We start from the raw sequence: 25,656 nt of genomic DNA, 5'->3' as shown, positions 1-25,656 counted from the left end.
TATGTCATGTGTAATTTATTCATAACACTGTATAGTATTTTTATTCATTACATTCTTGTACAATTAACCTATAGAACAACTTGAAATTACAGCTGAACTAAAGTGTAAAGTATATGTTCCTTTAATAGCCATTTGTACTGATTCAATTTTTAATAATTATGAACTCTGAAGTACTTTAAGCTAATGTTCATTTTTGCTTCCACTTTTGATGCTACAAGAACTTCATTGGAAAATTGAAAACCTTTTTTGTAATATTTGAAATACTTTGGGATTTTCCAAAAAGACAGATGTTTTAGGTTATTAGATGTACTGTACAGTATGTTTCTATGGAAACAAAATGTATGCACTCATTCAACGAGTGACCATATTTACTATTTAATTACTAGAGCTAACTATTAAACAATTTTAACGTTAAAGTGAATTTCTCTTTTAAAGAGAAATCCTTTCTATTGACTTAAGTTAAATACTTATTATTTAAAAGGAAACTATCTCACTTAAAAGTGTGATTTAAAAATACTGTATAAAGCCTCAGTATTTAGAATTTTGGGAGCTCAGGGCCTAAAACATGTGAAAGAGTAAGCTTAAACTTAATTTTCTATCTTTTTCATTGTTTTTTTGTCAAGTTTAGGGGAGGGGGATAAGTGGACCCCTCAAAGATCTACCTATAAAGACTAAGTTTCTGAAAACATAAGGATGTTTTTAAATTTTCGTTTTCAAAGAATAATTAAAAACATGGAAATGTGCAAATTTCCTGGAACATAGAATTTATAAACTTATCCTCGTCTGCTCAGTTGTGCTTTTCAATTGTTTAGTAGCTCTTTGACGTATTACATGGCCCGTCAGATGGTTTCTATACGTTCAGGAAGTCTCGTATCCTGTTCTTAAATTGTTTCGGGTTTTTTTTACTTCATAAAGATTCTTAGAAAGGTTGGCAGTGTTTCATGTACACCAACAAAACTAAATAGCGAGGTCAGGAAATTTAGAATAGAAAGGTTTATTTGATACAGGTCATTATCCTCGCATTAAAACGTGATGATCAGTAATCCATCATAATGATAATGCTAATCCAATGTCCTATGAATATGTTTTGTTGAATATATTAACAGTATAGTTATTTGCGTTAAATTCCTTCTTTTATATGCATTTTTATTTTTATTTTTATAATTGTGAGTAACATACATTCAAGAAAATAATGAAAAAAGAGAGTATTATGTGAAAAATATGTAATTATTATGATAAACGAATAAAAGTGAAAAAAAAAACTTTTCTTTTTAAAATTTTTTTTACAAATCTTGCGTACTCTAGACGATTATTTTGTGAACTATTTATAAAATAATTCCATAAACCTGTGTAAGATAATGGTACAGTAGTACAGAAGATGAGTCATAAAGCTCTGTCCACATTATCAAACTAGTTTTACAAAAAAAGTGTGATGTTTTCAAAATATGGTAGTGATAAGCCCAAATATGGTAGTGATATGACATCATGTACATATATGGGCACATCACAAGTTTGATAGGGAGGCAGAGCTTAAGTCAATCATACTGTTAGTGTTAGAAGGAGATTTTTATTTCAAGAAATGGCGTTAATAGATAGGTGTGTTTTGTGATATCTATTGTTTTAATTGTTGTATATTGGGCTATCATGAATTGAACATAGATTTAAAAAAAATAAATTTAAGTTTAATTGTTCCTTTTTTATATACTTTCTGTTTTTGCTGATGATTGTATGTGGCTTAAGCCTTGTGTACAGTACACTATCAAACTTTATGTGCGACAAAAAATATGTGATATGCTCATATATGGACATGATGTCATACATCACTTCCATATTTGACCATATCACTACCATATTTGGGCACATCATACTTTTTTGTTAAACTAGTGATAGTGTAGACAGAGTTTTAAACTGGCCTGTACAATATTTGAGCCTATAAAACTGGCCTGTAAAATTGACCAAAAACCCAAGATTTTCATGATTCAGTCAAATTGACAGACAGTTTGCTTTTTATCGGAGGGTGGGAGGTCTGTGATATTTATCAATGTACTTTTCCTGTGCTGAGCTTTCATATCCGGATCACAGGAAGAACTACATTTAAAACACACAGGAAACATATGCAGTTATATAGTCCAAATTGACGAAGGAAATATTAGTATATATAAAAAAAACACTTTTCTATTTCGGTATTCTGTCTAAATTGATTTTTTTAAAATATTATGGATAAAGCCAATTATTAACGTATTATATGCAGCTGATTTAAATATACTGTAGGTATTAAAAAATTAAAGATGAAAAATGAAGATTAAAACATTTTTTGTTAATAGATTTTAAAGAGGCCATTTTGTAGTTTTAATAACGTTAATCACTTCCGCAGAAAATAAACCCCCCAAAAAATGATGATTTAAAAATGACGAAATAATCGGTTAAATTCAACCAAAAACCCATTGGCTGCCATCTGATATGGGAAGACTGTATAAGAAAAATGGACAGAAATCTTACAAAAAAATCCTATAGCATGACACACATGTAAAGAAAAGTTGGCACAGTTTTTAAACTATCCTTGTACTGTAGCTTTATTCTTATTCAAAAGACAATAATTAAACTTTATATATATATATATATTATAGGTACGTCAAGCGTGACTGTATTAAAAGTTCTATCTATGCAAAGGTTATTATTGTCATTTGTTTCACCGGGTACAATCATTTACTTTCAGTTTGCGTTAATAATTATAGCAAATATAAACATCATTTCCAAATATTTTAACTCGAAACAAAACAATTGGTGACAGAGACGAGAAAAGTACATGTTCCTAAATTTGTTGTAATTATTAAAGAAATGTCACAGAAAAACACCACGCTCGTTAGTCTGGTGTTGAGTATCCTGGATGATGTCAAACAGCTTGGACGATGAAGAAGGTTGAAGAATTAAAATGATCTATGTCTACACTATCAAACTTTATGTGACAAACAAATGTGGTGTGCCCATATATGGACATGATGATGTCATATCACTACCATATTACATCACACTTTTTTTGTCAAGTTAGTTTGATAGCGTAGACAGAGCTTAATGAAGGTTAGAGTGTATAGCTGGTCAATGGTTGGTGAGAAGAAGCATCAGGAAAACTAGAGCAGAGACGGATCCAGGATTTTTTTTATGAGAAAGCGCTAAAATAATAATAATATAAATATATGTCACAAACCATTCTACCTTTATTTATTCTATTTATTCAATTATGGTACAGTAATCTCATTGTAATGTTTTTTCTATTTTTTTTTTGGTGGCCACTGCTTAAAGTCTATTTCTAGACTTGATGTGAGTACCAATCCATCCACATTTATAAATGATTGATTTATTAAGAAAATTAATGTATTATTTGTTGAAAAACTAATAAATAAACGTAAGACACTAGAAACTTAGGGCAAATGTAGTCAAATCCCATTTCATCCTTACCTACTCTTTGTGCTGAATAATGTTAAAAAATAATGGTTCTCTACGAACCAGGTTTTATAAAAAAAAAACTGTGTTGAAGCTAAAATTGTTCTACAGAAAACATTTTTAAAACCGATCAAGACCGGAATCAATTGGAGTTTACAATCGGTTCTTTTCAAAATATCTTTTTCAACTGAAACACTGGCTGTATTCACCATTCACTTAAGCTAAGGAAAATACTTACCCTGAAAATAAAAAAAAATCTCCTATCTAAGTGAATAAGGGAAATATTATTATTGAGTTAATTGAAATAGATTTAAGGCCTGGAAATATCTCACTTAAGTGTAATTGGTGAAATACGGCCACTGGCCCTTAATATACGTCAGTACTATATATTTATCATTAATTTGAAATGACGTAAGAGAGCATTACCATTTAAATTCAACAACCAGGTAAATAGACAACGTATTACTTAGTGCGTTGTAGTAGTAGTAGCCCTTCTGACTGATTATCTGTTAGCACTGAGTATGAGAATATTGTAAAAAATCTATAATTGTCATGGTTACTATCGATACTTTAATAATAAAGTTCTACGAGGTAATTTTATAAAATCATTTGGTGAAGTACCTTACTTTTAAAATGTATGAAATGCCATTATCGTAATTAATTTTTTTTCCGAAGAAAATATGCATTTTTTTATTCTGGTGTGTGGGTGAAGGAGTTGTCAAGGTGGAAGCATGGGTAAATTATGAATTCAGGTTACAGAGTACTGTACATATAGGTTTAAATTTGGCCTGTGTTCTGCGCTAAATTAAAAAAATTGTCAATGCAAAATATATCGCATTAAGTTATTAATTCAGCATTTCCACTGGGTTGTATATGTATACTTATTGTTAGTTCAAGTTCAAGTTTCTTCTCAAGAACTTGGTACACTATTCGAAAAGAGTAGGTGATTGTCAAATGTACTGATCTGGTAGGCGCTGCACTGCTGGATGCCGTGGGTACGTGGAGGGCCTAATCCAACTTTCCTAAGTTTCCAGTTACTGTAAAATTGAGGACCAAGAATAATACATTTAATTAACATTTTCCTCATCAATTGTTTGGTATCATGCGCATCATCATTTTCATTTTAATATCTTTAAATCAAATCAAACATTGTCTCATCAACATGTCTGATGTTTTATCAATATATCAACATCACTATCATTTTGTCACAGTCATCAATATTGTGGTGGAGGTATCTCCAAGTTATCAACTTCCTGTTATCAACACGTCATCAATTCATTTCCCTTCTCATCTTATTCATCATCTACATTGTCTTCATCAACATCATCACTGTCCTCGTCACCATAATTAATACTCCATCTTTGTTTATTTATTTCGTAATGATACAACTATCAACCTTCCTATAACAAGGAATCTTAAGCTCTGTCTACAGTACACTATCAAACTTTCTGTGAAAACAAAATGTCATGTGCCCAAATATGGTAGTGATATGAGATCATGTCCATAGATGGGCACATCAAATTTTTTTGTCACATAAAGTTTGATAGTGTAGACAGAGCAGTGTATATGTGCTGTGCCCATATATGGACATGATGATGTCATATCACTACCATATTTGGGCATATCACTACCATATTAGGTACATCACACTAGTTTGATAGAGGTAGAAAGATCTTTACATCATCCAACATGTTAGATGAACTCGGTAGTGGTTATTGATTCTTTTTTTTATAGATGATTTATTTTTTGATGGACCATATAAAACAACCTCTCTTGTTAACTTGATCACGTTTTTTTTATATTGATTATATAATTATTTTAACTTCCTTTCCACAAACGAGGTCAGAAAAGAAATAATACTATAATGATGATTTGCACTTGATGTAGAGTATGACCGTCAACGCCTTGTACATACAGAGTTTCAGTATTGAATGATTTTATCATCTGTTTTGCATTGCAATTCGACTGCTTTCTTAAGGCCTATACATTGTGCTTTTTTTATCTTAATCTCTGTCTACGCTATCAAACTAGTTTGATAAAAAAGGTTTGATGTGCCCAAATATGGTAGTGATATGACATCATCATGTCTATATAGGCACATCACATTTTTTTGTCACATACTGTAAAGTTTGATAGCTAAATTTATAATTTAAACCTATTTTGTTGCATATGTATTTTGTTTAAATTGAAATGATTCAAACTGCTTATGAATGGTCAACTTACTTGCGTTACGTCTACGTCATGCGTTACGTCTACGTCATTGCGTTTACATCATAGTAGGAACCAAGCTTAAGGTGGCATTGTGTGAAAAGGTTTATGCCATATTGTGGTCTGCATTTAAGGTGCCAAATCGGTATCTATGTCACACAAATGAGGTAAAAAATATGTAAAATAAATTATATTATTTTTGCCTATAAAAAGAAATTTAAAGTCTATTCCATTTCATACTTGCTGGCCAAAAAAAATAACTTTTTAAGTTTCCTCCTTTGTGAATATCCCATGAATTTGACGTGCCAAAATGAAAGGCAGTCAATAGGTATTTCACTTTTTTTCTACTATGCAATTTGTGTTGTGTTGTTCCTTTAATACTACACAGTAATACAGTATTGTACATTTTGTCTACTGTACTTAATATTCGTTACAGACATCAACATCATCATCTGTCAACCGGACTAACTCTATGTGCCCTCTAGTTAATTACTTAATTACATGACGAATGGTTCCCTTTTAAAAGCCAGTAGAATACAAGCATAACACATTAACAGTGTTAAGTATCAGTCTCTGTCACATACTAAAAGTTCACGATGTTACATTTCATTTAAATCCCTTTCATACGTTGAAATCAAAGTAACTTTAAAATGTCAAGTGAAGACATCTAATAGAAATTGATCATAATAATTTCTTGTCATATATCTGTTTTTGAATTATCTATAGTACCAACCAGCTATAGGAGTTTATAGAAAGATGGGGGGTGGGGGGCATGCGGATCCAATAGGTAGAGGGAGCTTTCCCAGGGATAAAACAAAAATACAATATATGTAAGTAGGTCGACTCACCCAGCCGCCCCTTTTTTAAAAAAATCCTTGATTTACCAGGATTTGGGAGGGGTGGGGGTTGGGGACTGAATGGTGGAATGTCTTATATGCTCTCTTTGTTTAAACAGGGTTAATATTGTTATTTTTATCACATGATCTAAATTGTATGTACTGCCTTGTACTGCATTTATGATGAAAAATGAAATGAATTCATTTGAATGATTGCATTGTGGGATACTTGAACTGCACGTACAGGGTATTGAATTGTCGTAATAGGAAACATTTTATACATGAAATGAAATTGAAATAGAGATTCATTTATAGTTTGTTTTTTTTTAACTTGTTGAAACGCCAACGAGTTTCCTTTCTTCGACTTGTTAATGGTTTTCAACAAAGAGGTATTATCAGTAATTGTGATAATGAAGGAAGAAGGGAAAAAAAGGGAAATTTTAAATAAATATCTGCTTATTCATGTCGACAGATCAGTGGTTTTGAAAAAGTACCTTTTTGATGTTAATTTCCTTTTTTATAATGTACGTCCTGCTTCAATGAAAAATCAATGAATGTAATTAAGTTTTTTTTTATTATAATACATATCTGTACAATAATTTAATTTTTCAATGGATGAGACTATCAGCACAGTCAACTGTGCATGTAAATTACTATTTTCTATCAGCACGGTTGACTAGAACAGTAGTCAATATTTGGTGTGGTGTCCATGGCACGAACTGCATCGGCTGTCTTGTTTTCTTTCGCCGTGGTTGACCATACTCATTATTTAGTCGACACGAGACAAACAGTCGACTACGCCAATGGAAAACTTTACAGTAGACGAGTAGTCAATAGTGCCTATAGACGATAACACATTAAATGGTTCATTGAGCCGATAGCCACTTTTGTTTCTAAAAGATGCTTTATTAAAAGCATGTTTACAATGTGCACAACTACAGTATATTAAATCATGTATTTCTATTTTAAATTGATAGACATAATTGATTAATTATCATTTGCACTAAATTATACATTTTCCAATACTGAGTATAGTGTAAGGATTGGGATAAAGTTATTAAAATGTACAAATACCATATAGTAGAACTTCAATTAAGGGGGAACCATTGGGACCCCTTAATAAGGGGGTAGAGAGATATTGTAATTTAAATGACTATTGCAAATCATTCATTTAGTAGATAGATCTAGATAGATTAGACTCTATACACTCAACAATTTGATATTCACATCAAAAGACTGTACAATAGTTAATCTACGTATCAAAATAGGGTAATATATTATTTAAGTCAACAATTTTATTTATATATACATTTAACACAAAGTAAATATAATAGCTAGCTAATGTTCTATTTGCATTCTTTTAGGCAATTGTACAAATAATGAAATCCAATGCGGCGATGGAAGCTGTGTGGCTGATGACAGGAGATGTGACTTTATTGACGACTGTTTACATGGGACAGACGAGGCTGACTGTGGTAAGACTGTCTGTGCATCATATTAGACATGTAGTTATGTCAAGTCTAGTGTAAATACAGAAGAACCATTTCCTTGGGACATCCCTATGCTGACGATACCTCTGTTAATGGGACACCTCTGAGGGACACCTCTGTTAAGGGGACATCTCTGTTACAAGAACACCTCTGTTGGGCAACATATCTGTTAAGGGGATGCCTCTGTTAAGGGGACATCTCTGTTAAGGGGACATCTCTATTAAGGGGACACCTCTATTAAGAGGACATCTCTATTAAGGGGACATCTCTGTTAGGGGACACCTGTTTAAGGGGACACCTCTGTTAAGGGGACACCTCTGTTAAGGAGAACAGTCAGAATAATTTTATTAATCTCTAAAGGAGAAATTCATTTGCTTAGAGTTAAAACAATTAAAATATCTATATATAAAAAAATATCAATATCAGAAGCTTTACATAGAAATGATTATAATAAAGGTCCATATAATATATACCTCTATTAAGGGAACACATGTTTTAAAACTATGCCCATCTCATAAATAAATAGTTCAATTATTGTACGTGAGAATATAAAATTCAAGTAAATATAATATAAAGATTATAGAAAATACAAATTATTATTAGTTTCATTTCAAATCTATATATAAATACAGTACAAAAGTGTGAGTAGATTCAGGATGACCCAATTAATCCTTACACAGAAGAATTAGTTTCCATAATCTTTATATAGAAATATAATAATAAATGAAATTGAAACATAATAATAATTAGTAGATTTGATAGATTACGGATTCATTTTTACATTATTTCAGTTTCCTTAGAAAGATTATAAAAAATGAAAGAGGATTATTATTTAATAATTCAATTTATCATTTTTATTAAAAAATAAATCACTGGTAGTTATTACATCTTATCTGTATCTTGTTTTTAAATAAGTTGAAAAATGATTTATTGGTCTTTTTAAGCACGTTCTTTTAATTTACTTTTTCATTTATAGGGTTGTGTGTATGCAGTTTTGCCATGCAAAGTTAACACATACAATACCTATACATTATTTAAATTTTTTTATTATTATTAATTTAAAGATGTTTATTATTAATATTAATTTATTCATCCCTATGGGGCAATTACAAATAAACAAAATTTACAAAAATCAAAATTGACATTTTGGAATTATCATAGGGCCATTTTAAAGTGCAGTAGCATTTTGGAATTATAAAGCCGATGTAATTCCTTTAATGCCTTAACTGTCTATTGGCCCAGATTCTCCTGTATTTGCCGCTCGCTGTATAAATAAAATGAAAATTATGTCAATTACTGCGTCGTTAGTTAAACTAAAGAAGCAAATTATACAAAACCTGGAGATCTCCTTAATAGGACGTCTATTCTTTAATGCTCAAAATAAACAGACAAATTGCAAATTATTAAAGAAGAATATTGCGTTGTTTTTCTAACGTCTTATTTGCGTGGGAATATTTAATGCCAGCGTATTACAGATATTAAAACATTCATCATCTTTTTAAAAATCAATATTTATTCAAGCCGTAAAATATAATTGTAGGAGGAATGAGAATGAGATGAGGATTAAAAGGGTCACTAACCTTTATATTTATCATTAACCTGACATAAAAATGAATTGCTGTATAAAGTATTTTATATATTTGTGTCGTTTTGTAAAATTAATGCATATATATATAAGTTTAAAAACGTTAAACCAGGTAATTTCTTGTCTTAATTGTGCGTTCATAGGTTAATTACTTGATAAAAGGAGAAAAACAAAGAACTACCTAAGCTCGCGTCAAAAGTTCTCTTTTAGTCGTTTCTATGCCTAGCATAGTTAGGCTTAGTTTTGTAGGCCTAGCTGGTAAAGAGTGGTAGCATACGAACATTGTATGACGTTGTCTCGTTGCTAAACTAATTGTCTTTCCTTTTTTGGCAGAATCCATAACTACAAATCAAGAAAGACCTAGTATTTTCGCTGAAAGTTACGGTTCTTTCATTTGTTTAGCCTTTCACGTGATCGATATAATATGAAAATATCAATCCGTGCGCGATTCATGTTGGGATTTATAGCGGGCCACTTAAATTATTAGAATCAATTTATTATTCACACTTTTATCGCAATATATAGGTCATATAGAATTTATTTTGGCATAAAATGTAGTGTGTGACCTTAACTTAGGTAAAAAAAATACGTAGGTCTAGTGTCTTTAATTTATAACTAGATCATACAACTAATCAGTAAATATAGCCTAATGTATAAGACAAATCAATAATAACCATCACTAGAGGAAATATAATAATAACAGGATTTGATCCCTCAAGGCTATAGCTTGCTGGGCTGCTGGTAATGAGCTGAAAATGTATATATTGGCTGGGGAGAGAATCATTTAATATGATGCTATTCATGTTAGGTGGACAACGGTGCATTTGGGAATATTAAAGTGGGGCTCATTTAAGGATTTGGAAATAATTTCAATTTCTTTTAATGGGTATAATATGAATTATGAAATATATAGAACGGAATGACTGGGAAGTAAAAGTGAGTGTTACAAAATAGCTGTGTATAATGGTTCATTTCAAACAAAGCAGGTAATTTTTGTTGACTAACCATCGACGTAACCTCTCATTTTGGACAGCCTTATTTTAGGGGAATCTTCCATTAAAGATGTATTGTCCCCCAAAAACATGAAAATCTGAAGATTAATAAAATCAGACTTTAAATTGGCCCTTTTGCAGTTTTAATAAAGTTATTCACTTTTATGTAAAAAAAACCAAAAACAAAATTATTTCAAAAAGTATTTTTTGCTTTAAATTACATTTTTTTCAGTTAAATTTTTGTTGGGGAACAATATATATATATCTTTAAGGGGACACATTCCTATGAAATGAGTGGTGCTGGCGATATATGTACTACGGTCAACTTATATTTAAGGGACACACCCCTATTAAGGGGACATTTTTTGGGTCCCTAAGGTCCCTTAATAGCAGCTCTACTGTTTTTTATTATTTATTTTATTCAAAATCACAATGGAGATAGCTGCCCTGAATATTTCAATATGACATCATCAAATGTGTAAAGTTTATCTATTTGTAAAATATACAATTGAATTGCTAGTGACATAATAATTTAATAAAGGCTTATTCAGATTATCTGTGCAGGGTCATTATATTTTAAAATGTTGCATTTTATACATCACTCAACTCCATCTGGTATAGTAATCCCAGATGGAATTAAATTGTCAGATGTGATATGAATTGAAAAAGTATAGATTTTATAATTTTAATAATGTTAAATTGTGCTATTTAAATAAAAAATTAAAATATATTCTTTTCAGCTCCTGTGCCTCGAGTATTATATTAATAGTGATGGTCTCCTATTCTTTCCACACTAAATAGAAACTTCTTTTGAAAAATGAAAAAAAAAAACATAATCTAGATTGTTGAAATTGTAATATTTATTCTAATAAGGGTTTTAAAAATGTTGTTATTATTAAGATTCTAAAGATGTATCGTCTTTCAAAAACATGAAAAGTGATTTTGAATAAGCCAATTTGTAGTTTTAATAAAGTTTTAAAAAAAGTTCACTTATAAAGAGAAAAAAATGGTTAGATTCAACCAAAAACCCATTTACTGACAGCCAATTTGATTTAAATTACAGTTTTTTCAAGTAAATAATTTTTAGGAGGTGGGATTATACTTGGATTGCATTAAAAATAGAATTCACGTAATCTTCCAAATTTAGCTTAAGTTAGGAGATGGAAATAAACTCAAGCAATGGGATTATACTAAACTACTGTAGGAGATAGGATGAGACTAAATTAGGGGTGGGATTAGAATAATTTAGGGATGGGATTAGACTAATTTAGGAAGTAGGATTATACTTAGATTGTATTAAAAATAAAATTCACCTACTCTTTCAAATTTAGCTTAAATTAGGAGATGGAACTAAACTCAAGAAATGGGATTATATATGGATCATATAATTATGGTCATTTGGAGTTTCTCTCTGCCTGTAAATCTATTATTTATATTTAAGAAATACTTATTCACTCAAGATCTAAATGCATCCACAGAACCTTGAATTCTCAAAATTGAGGGTGGGAGGCAGGGGACAGAATGGTGAATGTTTGCCCTAAGGGGTGCAATATCATTGCTAGATTTCTAACATTTTGAAAATGCTACAGTGTGTGTGGGATTGATTAAATGTCACTAATTCATTTATGTGACACTTAGCGTTCTCGTTATTGTGACTTTTTGACAATTCTACATTTAATGACATTTAATTAATGAATGATTTCTGGTTATAGTTTGTTCTGATTAAAGCTACAGTCACAGAAATCTGAAAGCTAATATGTTGTGTTTTTAGGCGCTGCGTTCACACACACACGCACGCACACATACTGATTATATAAAATTTCAAATGAGTTTAGTATGAATGGTTCTACTGTTTTCTTAAACACTATCCAAGTTGTTCATAAGGATGGCTCAGTGTGAACATAGCTTTAAAGTGCCATGCTATATTATGATTGTTTAGTGCTGTGTTCACACACAAATGGATTGTATAAAATCCAAAATGAGTTTTTGTCAATTGGTTATATTCTTAAACACTATCCAAATTTGTCTTGATTTTAATCATGGCTCAGTGTGAACATAGCTTTAAAGTGCCATGCTATATTGTGATTTTTTTAGTGTTGTGTTCACACACAAATGGATTGTATAAAATCCAAAATGAGTTTTTGTCAATGGTTCTATTCTTAAACACTATCAAAATTTGTCATGATTTTAATCATGGCTCAGTGTGAACATAGCTGTAAAGTGCCATGCTATATTAGATTTAGTGCTGTGTTCACACACAAATGGATTGTATAAAATCCAAAATGAGTTTGTGTCAATGTTTCTATTCTTAAACACTATCCAAATTTGTCATTATTTTAATCATGGCTCTGCAGTGAGAATATGATTTTTGGGTGCTGCGTTCACATACATATTATTTGTACAAAATCCCAAATTAGTTAGTGCGAACACTAACCCAATTGTTTTTCTCCTGTTTTTTTTTCCAGGGTACCTTACTCGAATCAGTGTGAACAGAACTTAAAAGCCAGATTTTTACTCTTTATATAAACCTACTGCCAGCATCTTTTTAAACGACACTCTCTTGTACTATAAGTTTAAACATTGTGTTTTTTTTTTCAAAGGTGTTGTTTGTGGTTTTGAGACACCCTGCGGATGGGATACATCAGTCAGTGAAGGGGCAATAGGTTGGACGTTGGATTCTGCACAACTAAGACAAGGTATAGTATAGAATACATCCTTTTAAGTACCTACTTTCCAGCTATACACATAAACACTAAAGAAATACAAACATTAATCAAATGCATACATTTACACATTGGTAATAATAATGGTTTGTGTAAAAGCTTTTCAACTTTTTGTGTGTGTAAACGTCTTTAAAAAAGAGGAATTATGCAGGGTAGCAACATATGCTAGCTGAATTGAAAAGGAATCAATCAATAAAATATAGGTTATGTACAGAACATCATCAGAAGTTATGGAAAAAGGAACTCTAAATAAGCAAAGCTTTTAGGAAGAGATCCTCCCAATTTTTCATAGGTATCCAAAAATATACTTAGTGAAAATTTGCCCAGCCTGTGACTCCCACCTACTGTACACAGTAGACTATATTTTATATTTGAGTAATTTTATCGTATTGTTTAGACAGCGTGTGGGCTAGTCGCATCCATATAAAACTTGCCCAAGGGCTACTGAAAACATTAAATCCTTGTATAATAATATTTTTTTATTATATCTGCTTCATCGTTTTTGTTACATTCACATACATGGAATGATCACGTTTAATTTAAATTTATTATTTTTCTTTTGGTAGACATGTTCTGATGTCTTTATAATATTTTTTATAATGCTATTTATTCAAAATTGGTTTAAAAACATTTTTGTTCAGATCTTTTCAATATGCTTCTTCTCATCAGCTCGTACCAAACATTTCAGAAACATTTCCTATAAAATTTCAAGATTGTAGCCAGGAGGAGTTCGTACCCTTTCCATATTAGAAACCAGAAGGGAAAGTGAGGTTAAATACGCCTAATTAACGTAGATCATTATCGATTCATCCCATCTTATGGAAAACGAACCGACTGCAAAAGTACTGGCCACTGGCCTGAATTTATTACTTTTAATTAATTGACCATTTGATTATATGTATTGGACGCTAAACAAATTTTCCTCCCATCATCTTTGATGTAATTAATCACCATTAATTAAATTAATATAGAATATACTATTAATTATCTACTACTGTAGCATCATTGTACTTACAATGTTTAAATAATTTAATTATATTTTCCATCAATACAGAATTTTACATATATGTAAATGGATCCCAAGAACCAAGTGGAACGGTCTCTGAACTATCGCAAGAGTTTCGCAATAGTGCACGGTCATGTACGCTGCATTTCGATTTCTTCATGAACGCTACGGAGGACGATAGCTTGTCGGTTGTTATCGTTTACAAAGGAACGGAGTACACTGTTTGGACGAAAGCTGGGACAGATCCAAATGAAGCGTAAGTGGAATGAAAAAAAAAATATATATATAAAATCGCAATCGAAAAAGATTCTTTATACAATATAACCTCTATTAAGGGGACACCTTCAGAACCAGACAAAGTGTCCCCTTAATAGTGGTGTCCCCTGAATAGGGGTTGGCCATAGTTTTAAAACATATTTCTCCTTGTTTGTTTCATGGGGAAGTGTCCCATAAAAATAGGTATACCCTAAAGCAGGAGTTCTATTAAATGATTCTTATTACACATTCATTAAAAAAAAATATAATAATTAAAATACTTTGAGAATGTTGTGCAATGATGATTGGCTTTCAGAAACCAACACGTAGAGTATACCATCTAAAACTTCTATATTAAATCTGAGAACTCGCCTTTCTGAATGGCTTTAAGCGCCTCAACGCTTTCCTTTAACCTGGTTAAAATTGGAAACAGCAGAATAAATTGTGAACACACAATACATGTGGCGAAAGCTTTTACTGTACTATTTATCTCGGCTTTCTCTCATCACATAAAACAGTTTTAGATCTATGTCTCCCTTTCAACTCATAAACATATCAATATTTATATAACATTCTATTTCTCTGCATAACTTTAGTGCTCTTAAGTGTCTTTAATATATGCGCCAATTTCAATTCGTAATCAATTTTAATGAACATCCAAATTACACTTTATACATTAGTACACGAGACGCAAACAAACAATAATTAATTAGTTAATTTCTGAAGTGTAAACGACTTTAGGAAAATATTGATGTAAAATAGTGAGTGGTTATTAAGTAAACTGGAGGTCTGTAATACTATTTCTGCCTCATTTCAATTCCATTGCTTGGTTCCCACTAGAGATGCAACACAAGGATGTAACGCAATGTAAGTGATTTGACCAATCACAAGCGATGGATTATTCAAACTGTCGCTTGTTATTCGTCAACTCGCTTGTGTCTATATTTGCGTACATGTCTCCATTCTTAAAAACAGCCTTTAATTTGGGCAGGAAACAAGATACAAGAAATTCTATAAATACAAATAAATGTTGGATTTACAGAAATTTTAATTGAAAATATATATATATATATATATAAAAGACAGCATAAAAAGTACAATTTTCAAATTAATTGTAAAAAAAATGCATAAAATATACCTTATACTAGTTGCAAAGCAATATTATTGGGTCAATACTTTATTATTATTTAAACGTTGTTAGATTTTGCGCGGTATTTAATGGAAAGTTGTTAGATGTTGTTGTTGAAATACATAAACCTATCTTAAATGATCCTAGACATGCAGCGATGCGTGCAGTTGAGACTTGTGTTTCATTTACTAAAATCCCAAGATAATTTAGCCGCCAAATTGTTGGGCTTTAATGATTCAATTTTGTAATTCAATTAAAAGTGTTAAAAGCCTTTTCTCTGTTATGGAAATCGCACTGTTAATCTTGTATTTTCTATATATTTAGCTGTGTAGAGGAAGATAGTGCTATCCAGACACCTAGCTGAAGTTCCACTGAAATAAGACTTAAAGATCAAATGATTTTTCATGAAAAATGAAGATTAAATAGTAAAATAATAATATAATAAAAAAAAGACTTTGAATAGGCCATTTTGCAGTTTTAATAAAGTTATTCACTTCTGTAGGAAAGAAAACCAACAAAAATAATTATTTAACTTATAAAAAGTAAAAAAAAAACTGTTAATTTTAACCAAAAAACATTGTCTGACAAATAATTTAAGTATTTCTTTGCTTTAATTTACATTTTTTTGAGGTAAATATTTTAATTTTTTGGTCAAAGAGAATAACTTTTATGTGACATTAAAATGCCATATTCAACAAAAAATAAATAAAAAAAATGTTTAGGGGGACAATACATCTTTAATAATTGTCCCTTGTTCACTTCATGGGAAAGTGTCCCCTGAATAGGGGTGTCACATGAAGGTTGTACTTTCTAGAACTCTTATAAGCAGTTCTTATTCTGGTCAAGCATTCCAATAAATTGTTATAAAAAGTTTTGTAATTCAATTAAAAGTGTTAAAAGCCACAAATATCCTTTGTGTTCTCTTTTGTAGAGTCAATGTTCTAAAAAATGGTTACATCAGTAGATTAAGTTTATGTTATAATAGTTTAGTCCAGGCCCATCCCCATATTGACATTTTTAATTCCAATCTTTATCTGTTTCGTCGTAATTTAAGTGTTTCTTAGTTGTTGTAATTGTATTGTATATGTTAAACCAAGCTGTAAGTGGCGGATTTGTTTCTGCTGTTGTTTCTGGTTTTAAAAATAAAATAAAGAAAAAAAAAAAGAACCAAACAAAACATTTCTGCTGTACGTCGACAGGCATCAAAATAGTGAATTAATTAAAATCCATTTAGAAACGGTATTTAACAAAAAGTACAGCCATATAAACCTTAAATAAATTTAACTAAACTGCAAATTTTCGTATGGTTAAATTGTTCCCCAGTGCTATCACATTTAGTTCTATATGATTGATAGGTGTTTTATGAATAATTTCATATTATTCTTGCACTTTTTGTATTATCATTGAAATCTAATAATAGAACTATTACATAATTACTGAACACTTTCAGAATGCTTGAGGGACATTCATTACATCGTGTTTAACTTTGTGAAACCGCTTTAATGAATGATTATCCAATCCCTGTCCTCTAAAATAAATTGCAATTGCCAAAAAGTGTTATGGTGTGCGGTATTTCAATGATTTATTGTCAACAATGTAGAAGTTACTGGCAACATTACTGTAGTAAAAACATTTTTCTCTGATTTCATGGTTTCTGGTTTTTACATATAAACATTACTGTATATATGGTAATATCAATCCAAAAAGTTGTAGAATTCAAACGTCGGTTTTGTAGCTGAAATGGTTCAGAGACTAAAGAAACAGTTATACAATTTGTTGTTTATTTTTTTTAAACAATAGACATTTAGGTACTGCAACCAAATTCTAATTCTCTATATAACCTTTATAATTATATACTTATTTACAGTTGGCATGGTGATGTTCTAAATATAGGTGAATTAGAAGGTACTTTCCAGATAATTTTTCGGGCACGAACAACTGGGACAAAACCGGGAATTATCGGCGTAGATAATATCAGTTTGAGAGATTGTAGCCCAGGTAAGTTGATGAAAATTATCATGAATTATTTATACGTGCATTAAACATTGACAGGTAAGAAGAGGTAATTTGTTCCAATGCTCGTGTTGTCAATTATTAGTCAGCGTGTAACACATATTTATAGCAGCTTTCAGATGGGATATTAAGTAGATAGTTCTATGTGTATCTTGACCTAATGTAGATATGTTTCACAATGATAAACTGCTTGTGGAATAGACTAGTTGATTGCTTGCTCCGTCCATTTTCACTGACAGAAAAAAAAAAAGCAAATCAAAGCCAATTGTTTAGCTCTTTTGTTCTTTTTTCTTGCGATTCTTACCTAATCCTGAGGACCAACAAATTTATTTAACCTTATTTATAGAGGATGACCTTATGAAGTGGCTGTGTATGACAGTGGCTGTGTGTGTACTAGTACACCGGGTAACCCCCTATTTGTCTCGAAAGATGTACTAGGTTCTTTAAAGTGCACATGAGCTAGATGTGTACACTGGACATATGGTTTATAGTCCTTATCTGAAGAAGACTTGTTCTACCACCAGAACCATGGAGCAAGTAATGCTCGAACCCTTGCCAGTTCTAACGGTTCCACTGTCTTAACCGCTTGGCCACTCACTCACTCAAAATCACAATGTGGTTGCTGCAGGTTACGTAACTGCAAGTATATTATAGTCAAAGTGATCAATACACATATATATATTCTAGCCAGCTGGTAAGGAATACTGTATTTGCTAATGAGGTCATTAAACTCTTTCATAAATTCACATTGCACTGTAATACAAGTGATTATGGCATTTGAATCTAGACGTTTTCTCATAGCAAATGTCATCATCGCGTTTAATGTTGTTTTTTTAAGACATTTGAGAATGTCATTCTGGGCAAACATGTCTTAGGTTCTAATTACCAGACTAGATTGTTATCGGAGCCAATGTACTTGGAGTAATATTAACAGGGAAGTGCTCCTTGAGGTATTAGAAACATGAATATTTATCTACATATAGCATTTATCTTTGGACAAAATTTGCTAGGCTTATGTAATCTGTGAACCCTTATTAAAGGAACAACTTCCGACACACAGTGTCCCCTTAATAGGGTTGGCTATATAGTGTTTTAAACATATTGCCTCATGCAACCAAGCAGGTTTGATTTCACGCAGACGGACGGAGGCAAAAATAATTATTGCAAGGGCATTTTCTTGCGTTGCGTAGAATGCGTTGCGCTGCGTCGCTATTTTGAATCACGCTTTATAGCATACACAACATATATGTACTGCATATCAATGTATTTGTTAGTAGCAAAACGTTTATATATTTTTTAAAAATTAGAAGAAATTCAACTGGGTTTGCTTCACACTATTGTATTTTCATGAAATGACTTATTAACCTTAATATGACAAGGGTCATTACAACTGGGTTGTAATTAGGAAAAGTATATAAATACCTTAATGTAACCAATTTAAATTTTAAATCCATTGCAATTTACAAATTACTCCTAAGGGGAAAATATTGTTAACTTGCTGGTAAGATAGTCAGAGCTGTTTGTCTCCAATGGGAAATGTCGAGATGGCGTGAAACCGTAAGATGGGTTAATCTTTGACAAGAAGAGTTTTGAATTGCTGATATTTAAAAAGACATTGAGTTTTATGTAAAATATGCAAAAAGTCAGTGGGAAGTTTTGTTTGTAATATAACCTTTTTGCAGTATTAATTTATTTTAACATGATTTGATAAACAAAGTTGAGAATAAAGTAAATATGGCTCTAACGAAATATAAAAAAGAAATGTTTTATTTTATATTTCATCATGAATTGTAATACGTTCTGATGGAGATGCAGTTTAATATTCGTACAATGAAAGAAAAAATTTTGGCACACATGGCGTGTCGTACCTATTGTGTGGAATCTAGTATGTAAAAAGAACTAGAGAGGCTTACGGCAAGTCTACATAAATTGTTTCTAAAGAATAAAATATTTTTTTTATTGATTTATTGACTTAATGGTAATATTTAATTTTAATTTTTGTATATATTTTGTTTTTTTCATTTTAGATCCTGACAATACGATAGAAGAATGCGGTACAACGCAGATGACATGCGTGAACCTTCAGTGCGTCAGTGCCAACAGAGTCTGCGACTTTCACAACGACTGTTTACTTGGGGAAGATGAGAACGCAAGTGTATGTGGTATGTGTTTCTGTCAATTTTTAACCTTAATTCATTAATCTCTGTGTACACTATCAAACTGTTTGACAAAAATGTGTGATGTGCCCAAATATGGTAGTGATGTGCACAAATATGGTAGTGATATGACATCATCATGTCCATATATAGGCACATCACATTTTTTTGTCACATAAATTTGATAGTGTAGACAGAGCTTTAGACACATATCTGTGTGTTTGTGAGCCTGAACAAATTAAACACTTAATTTTAATAACAGAAACAGTATCAAGGGTAATTAGTATTGTGTGATGACTCTTAATAGTAATTAGCTGATTAATTATTAACGAGAAGTCAACGAGATAATTACACTTTAAACAATCATTTGTTTGATAACTTCGGCAAAGATGATAATCTTTTTTTTTTCTGATTGATTGGACTTGATTTAAAGCGAGAAAAATGATAATGATAAAAGGAACTTGTGTATTATAAATTCTTTTGTTTAATTTCAGTACATTTTGCATTAATATTTTTTTTATATTTATCTTTGATAAAAATGTGACTAATTAAAACCATATATATATACTTTAGCATCTTTTAAAAGAAAATATTATTTTTTCATTAGAATATGCATTATAGTTTTTGTTTGTTTTGGTTTTTTTTTTCACTTAGAAGAACTTATTTAAAGTATTGTTGTTCTTCTTATTTATTTCAGTTATATTTATTGTTTGTTTTATCTGGAGGTTCAGACTTAAAGCCATTATGGCTTATTATAATCTCCACACACAATCAACTGTTTTATTATTATTTATAAGTATAAATGTATATATAGTGTAATATGTTGTGTGAAACTGAATATATTAAACAAACCTTAAAAAGAAGGAGGCAAGCTATTATGATGATGATGTCACAGTATGCAATTTATTTGTCTATAATGAATAAAATATAAAATTATTTAAACATATTATTCTTATATAGGAGTGATGCCAGAAGGGTCACGCTGTAACTTTGAGGATGGATTGTGCGGATGGTGGGATATCGTGGGTGAAGACCATTTCAATTGGACACGTCATAAGGGTAAAACACCTACAACAAACACAGGACCGCAAGTTGACCATACAATTGGAACCAAATCAGGTATCGTAATATTTTCTAAATTGAGGTTCTATTTTTAGGGCTATGTAGGTGGGGTTGTTATTTTGTCCCATTTCAATGATTCAAGAGTCTATTGCACTATCAGGTTTTGTACTTGGTCTGACATGAATATTGCGCAACAGGAAACCTACCTCTGTAGAGTCTTCCATCTATAACTGCTGCGCGGCAAAAAGTTGAGCGCCAAATGTTTACGTGGCCTAGCCTTCTAATATTTCAAGATGGAATCGGCTTATTAAATTGAATAATAGAACTCAGTAGGTGTTGTAAAACAAATTATAAATGTTTTGTATTCTTTGAATAGGGAGAATATTTTCATTCGTTAAATGCCTAACAGTCAATATTTCAACTCGTAAAAGTATTTTTCCAATTCAACTCATAAACATTCATTGAGTATAACATTACATAGGATGACATTGAAGGGGCATTAAAACATTATACTTAATACATGTTTTTAATCATGTACTTTCAGGGTATTACATATATACGGAAGTATCCAGTAAGACTATAGCAATAGGACATAATGCATATATCCGTAGTCCATGGTTACCTCCGCCACCTCCTGAAGTTGGTAATGCGACATCACCTTTCTATCGCATGTGTCAGGTAAGAAGATAATACAGTAGAACCTCTATTAAGAGGACACCTTCTGGGCCAATAATGTGTCCTCTTAATAGCGTTGTCCCCTAAAAAGGGTTTGGCATCTAGTGTTAAAATGTATATTGTTTCAGGAGAGTGGGCCAGTAATAGGTGTGCCCCTGGATAAGGGTGTCACAAAGAAGGCAATCTGACAACATGGCACTGAGCTTGCATTGCCAAAATAGGAACTCGTAACAGTCCTCTGATCTTATGTCTGGCTGCGACAAATACCAACATTACTGTACTATGTACGTATTCTCTGTGGCACGCGGTGTCTGTTAAGGGGGCGTGGAACTGATCGTGTCGCAGCCACAGATAAACCCTTTGATCTCCGGCGCTCAGCATCCTGTGTTAGATTGTCTTGGTTCTACAGTATTATATTATTTTAAGCATTAGTTTTGTAAGCAAATTGTGAACAGATTCTTCTTGTTTCAATTCATATTATGTAACATAGGTTATTTATTTTTATATATATAGTTCCGTTTTCATTTAAACTAATTAACGCCACGAGTCCTGTGTGTTTCCAACTTACATTTGGGACAATCCTATAATATAGTAAACAAAATATGGTAGTACACGTTGAGCTATGTAATGAATCACTTGACTGTAGGAAGGTTGATACGTGATTGAAAGTGAATGACTGAAAGGAAATAAGGACTTTGCTAGTTCGTGCCGGGTCACTGAATTGACCTGTGTTGGTGGACATTAGAGATAAACGTATTACATCTTTTGAATATTTATTTTTTTATTTAATGATATTTTATTTTTTTATTTTCTATTTTATGATACAAATAAAATGTTTTTTTAAACTTTTAAAACTAGTGTCGATAATTTAGAATATTATTAAACTAATAAAATATTAATTAATTAAGGCTTGTAATATTCAAGTTTAAATTATTAAATCCGCATCTACATTTTGTTGAAAAACAAAACTGTTTGTCTTCACATAATAGTAATAACATTAAATAATTTAATTTAGATTTAAGTTTTATATCACTTATACTTTATTGAATATGTTAAAATGGCACAATTAAATTTGAATACATTGGAAACCCCTTCTTTGGGACACACTTAAATAGGGGACACCCTATTAAGAGACACTGTCCTGTCAAACAAGGACAATATATGTTTTAACACTATGGTCATCTCATTTTCAGGGAAAATCGTATAAAGGATCGACACATTCCCATGAAACGGACTAGTATATAATTATACATATTTGTTCATAATTTATTCTATGGCGAACCATATTAAAGGTGTCCCTTCATATAAAGAAAAAAAACAAATATGTGTTTCTGTGGAGTTTTGTTGTTTATATATTTTCTTAAAGAATAATAATATAAAACTTGGAATAAAAAAGAGAGCATAGTTAAATTTTGGATTCTGATTATTTATCTTTTTTTTTTTGAAGATCCGTTTTTATCATCACCTTTATGGTGAGCATTCGGCTTCGTTAAAGCTGTATGTTTACTTCAATGATACCAGGAATACAATTAGCCAACTGTTTTCAGACACTACCTCATCTACCAAGGTTCCATGGACACTTCAAGAAGTCTCTCTACCATTCACAGAAGTAAAGTATGTAATTTGAATTTTGTTATTTATTTATACTGGGCGACCTTCAGTCAATGAGTGGTCTCCCAGAAGGCCCAGTCATGATCAGTGGCTGTGATGTACTAATACACTGGGGTAACCCCTACTAGTCTCGAAGGATGTACTAGGTTCTTTAAAGTGCACATGAGCTAGATGTGTACATTAGACCTATGGTTTATAGTCCTTATCGGAGAAGACTTGTTCTACCACCAGAACTATTGAGTGAGTGAGCCTAGAAACCCTTTTCAATGTTATGGCTACGTCATTATGGTTCCACTGTCTTAACCGCTCGGCCACTTATTCAATTAATAATAATAATAGTTGTAGTAATAATAACAATGATAAATACTTTATTTTAACACAGAAAAGCTTGTATCAACTCAATACAAAGGTGTTCTTCTACAAGGTCGTGATCAACTTAATACATTTGTTTTGTATGATTTGTATATGGATGTACTATCTGAAATAAAGGAAATGAATCAATGAATTACTAAATAAAAAAAAATAAATAAAAAAAAACAAAAAACAAAAGAGAGAAATAAATATAAACACAAGCATTAATTACATTTACAAAATAAAATTACACTAATAATTAAATTATTATTATTTTGTGACATTTTGCATTGGTTTTCTAGACTATTCCATAATCTAGCACCACGATAAGAAAAACTTTTTTTTATATTCCATTTTGGGTTTATTCATTTTTAATACATCTTTTGATCTTGTACAAAGAATAACTGGAAAATAGAATATGTATATGTGTCATTTCTATCCATTTAGGGCACAAATTTTTTAGAACCAAGCAATATGATATAATTAATAGTAGATATATTCTATTTCAGCTATTATTTGCAATTTGAGGCTACAAAAGGACGTAGTTATAGAGGGGATGCGGCACTGGACGATATATCATTGAGTCGGGAATGCTTTACATTGGACCATCTGAAGCAGACGACGACAACAGCTGTTCCATTATCAAGTGTTACTATGGTAACTGACGTGATAAGTACTCTTGAAAGTACACAAACTAGCAACATTGAAGGCGAGTTTTTGTTGTTGTTTTGCTCAATTTTGTCTTTGAATTAAATTTTATTGTTTACAATTCCAGAATACTAATCCAGCCATATCTTAATTTGTGAGATGTCAATTTCTTCTGAAGAAGTCATGATCGAGTGACTCATGTACATCAAGACTATCTCTGGTCTGGTGGTTAAGATACTTGACCTGTTATCAAGAGGTAGTGGGTTCAAATCCAGATGCTTTAAATTTTATCTTGATGATTTTTAAATGGATTTTATGATCCAAATGTACTTCAATTTGTTATACTTTTTACCCTTTATTTATAAATATATTTTTTATCATTATATTTTGTCCAGGTTCGACATGGTTTTCTACTCAACGTACAGAACAACAGACATATCCAGGAACAAGTAGTACCAAATTTGAGTTCAACACTTGTGGGGTTAAAGGTCGCAATGGACCTAAACAATTGCATTGTGATCGTGCTTATCAGTAAGTTTTGTTAATATTTCCTTAACTGTAATATGATGTTTGAATAGAAGGAAGAGCAGCATTTCTACTACAACAGGGACGTCGACCAAAACGTGCTGGCCCAGTCAGTTTTTTACTAGCCCGAGCTCAATTTTACTGTATCTCAAACCTGTAAATAAAGATCATAACTAAAAAAAGGAAAAACTCCCATTATTTCATCTGTGATAAAACTTAGTATAAAGAATATATGCATTGTTAAATTAGTTTTCTTTAATGCCTTTTCGTGACATATTAGTTAGAAAATGTCAAGGGTCAGAATGAGATCAATACATCACTTTCGTGGAATCAATATTTTTCTCGAATCACCTTAATAATAGTAAGCCTTTGTATACAGCAAGTATAAACATAAATAGATTACGTTGCCTGAGGGTCCATGGGAAATGTAATATGTGGGTTTGAACAATCTTGGCCCGCAGATGTAGCGGATGTTTGTCGCCAACATTAATCTCTGTACTCTTGCGATACAAAAAAATTCATTATCAAAGTATATTTTGAGTGTATAAAAGATCGTCTACTTGTTCTAAATAACATTATGCCTCATTTATAAGGCTTACATTTTTTTTGCTGTTAAATTAGAAATACCACTAAATGGAGAAGCAGATGGAAAAATGCTTTTTTTTCACAAAATGTCGACACAATGTAAATAATCCGATAAAGTAGAACACCTTATTTGGGACATGCCCTATTCATAGACACGCCCTATCCAGGGACACGCCCTATTAAGGAGCCCAATAAGGGCAATATATGTTGTATAATGCTTTGGCCAACTCCTCCAATGGACTCTTATTTGGGTCCTGACGGTATCCCTTTAAAATTGAAGTATTTGGCAAAATATTGCCTCAGAGGGCGCATGTTGATATTTCAGTGTTTCATTTTTTATTTGTGAAATTATCAATGAACTGATT

At 31.3% G+C, this 25,656-nt stretch overlaps 1 protein-coding gene across 2 annotated transcripts in view; it reads left to right on the top strand.

Moving 5' to 3' along the window:
• The window catches only part of LOC144852190 (tyrosine-protein kinase receptor-like), a 56,229-nt gene that overhangs the window by 5,234 nt on the left and 25,339 nt on the right, over positions 1-25,656 (top strand). For both annotated transcript variants that reach the window (XR_013614275.1, XM_078709940.1), the window contains exons 2-11: positions 7,850-7,960; positions 13,153-13,248; positions 14,330-14,537; positions 17,533-17,663; positions 19,706-19,840; positions 20,795-20,953; positions 21,441-21,574; positions 23,019-23,185; positions 24,043-24,242; positions 24,577-24,712. Coding sequence is in view for 1 of the 2 variants with exons in the window: in XM_078709940.1 (XP_078566066.1) it covers positions 7,850-7,960; positions 13,153-13,248; positions 14,330-14,537; positions 17,533-17,663; positions 19,706-19,840; positions 20,795-20,953; positions 21,441-21,574; positions 23,019-23,185; positions 24,043-24,242; positions 24,577-24,712 (1,477 nt within the window). In the remaining variant the exon portion in view is untranslated. The remainder of the gene's footprint in view (positions 1-7,849; positions 7,961-13,152; positions 13,249-14,329; positions 14,538-17,532; positions 17,664-19,705; positions 19,841-20,794; positions 20,954-21,440; positions 21,575-23,018; positions 23,186-24,042; positions 24,243-24,576; positions 24,713-25,656) is intronic.

This window comes from Antedon bifida, chromosome 9, assembly GCF_963402885.1.
Source record: "Antedon bifida chromosome 9, ecAntBifi1.1, whole genome shotgun sequence".
NCBI lineage: Eukaryota > Metazoa > Echinodermata > Crinoidea > Comatulida > Antedonidae > Antedon > Antedon bifida.
The sequence above is the reverse complement of the archived record's forward strand: the minus strand, read 5'-3'. Positions and strand labels throughout refer to the sequence as shown.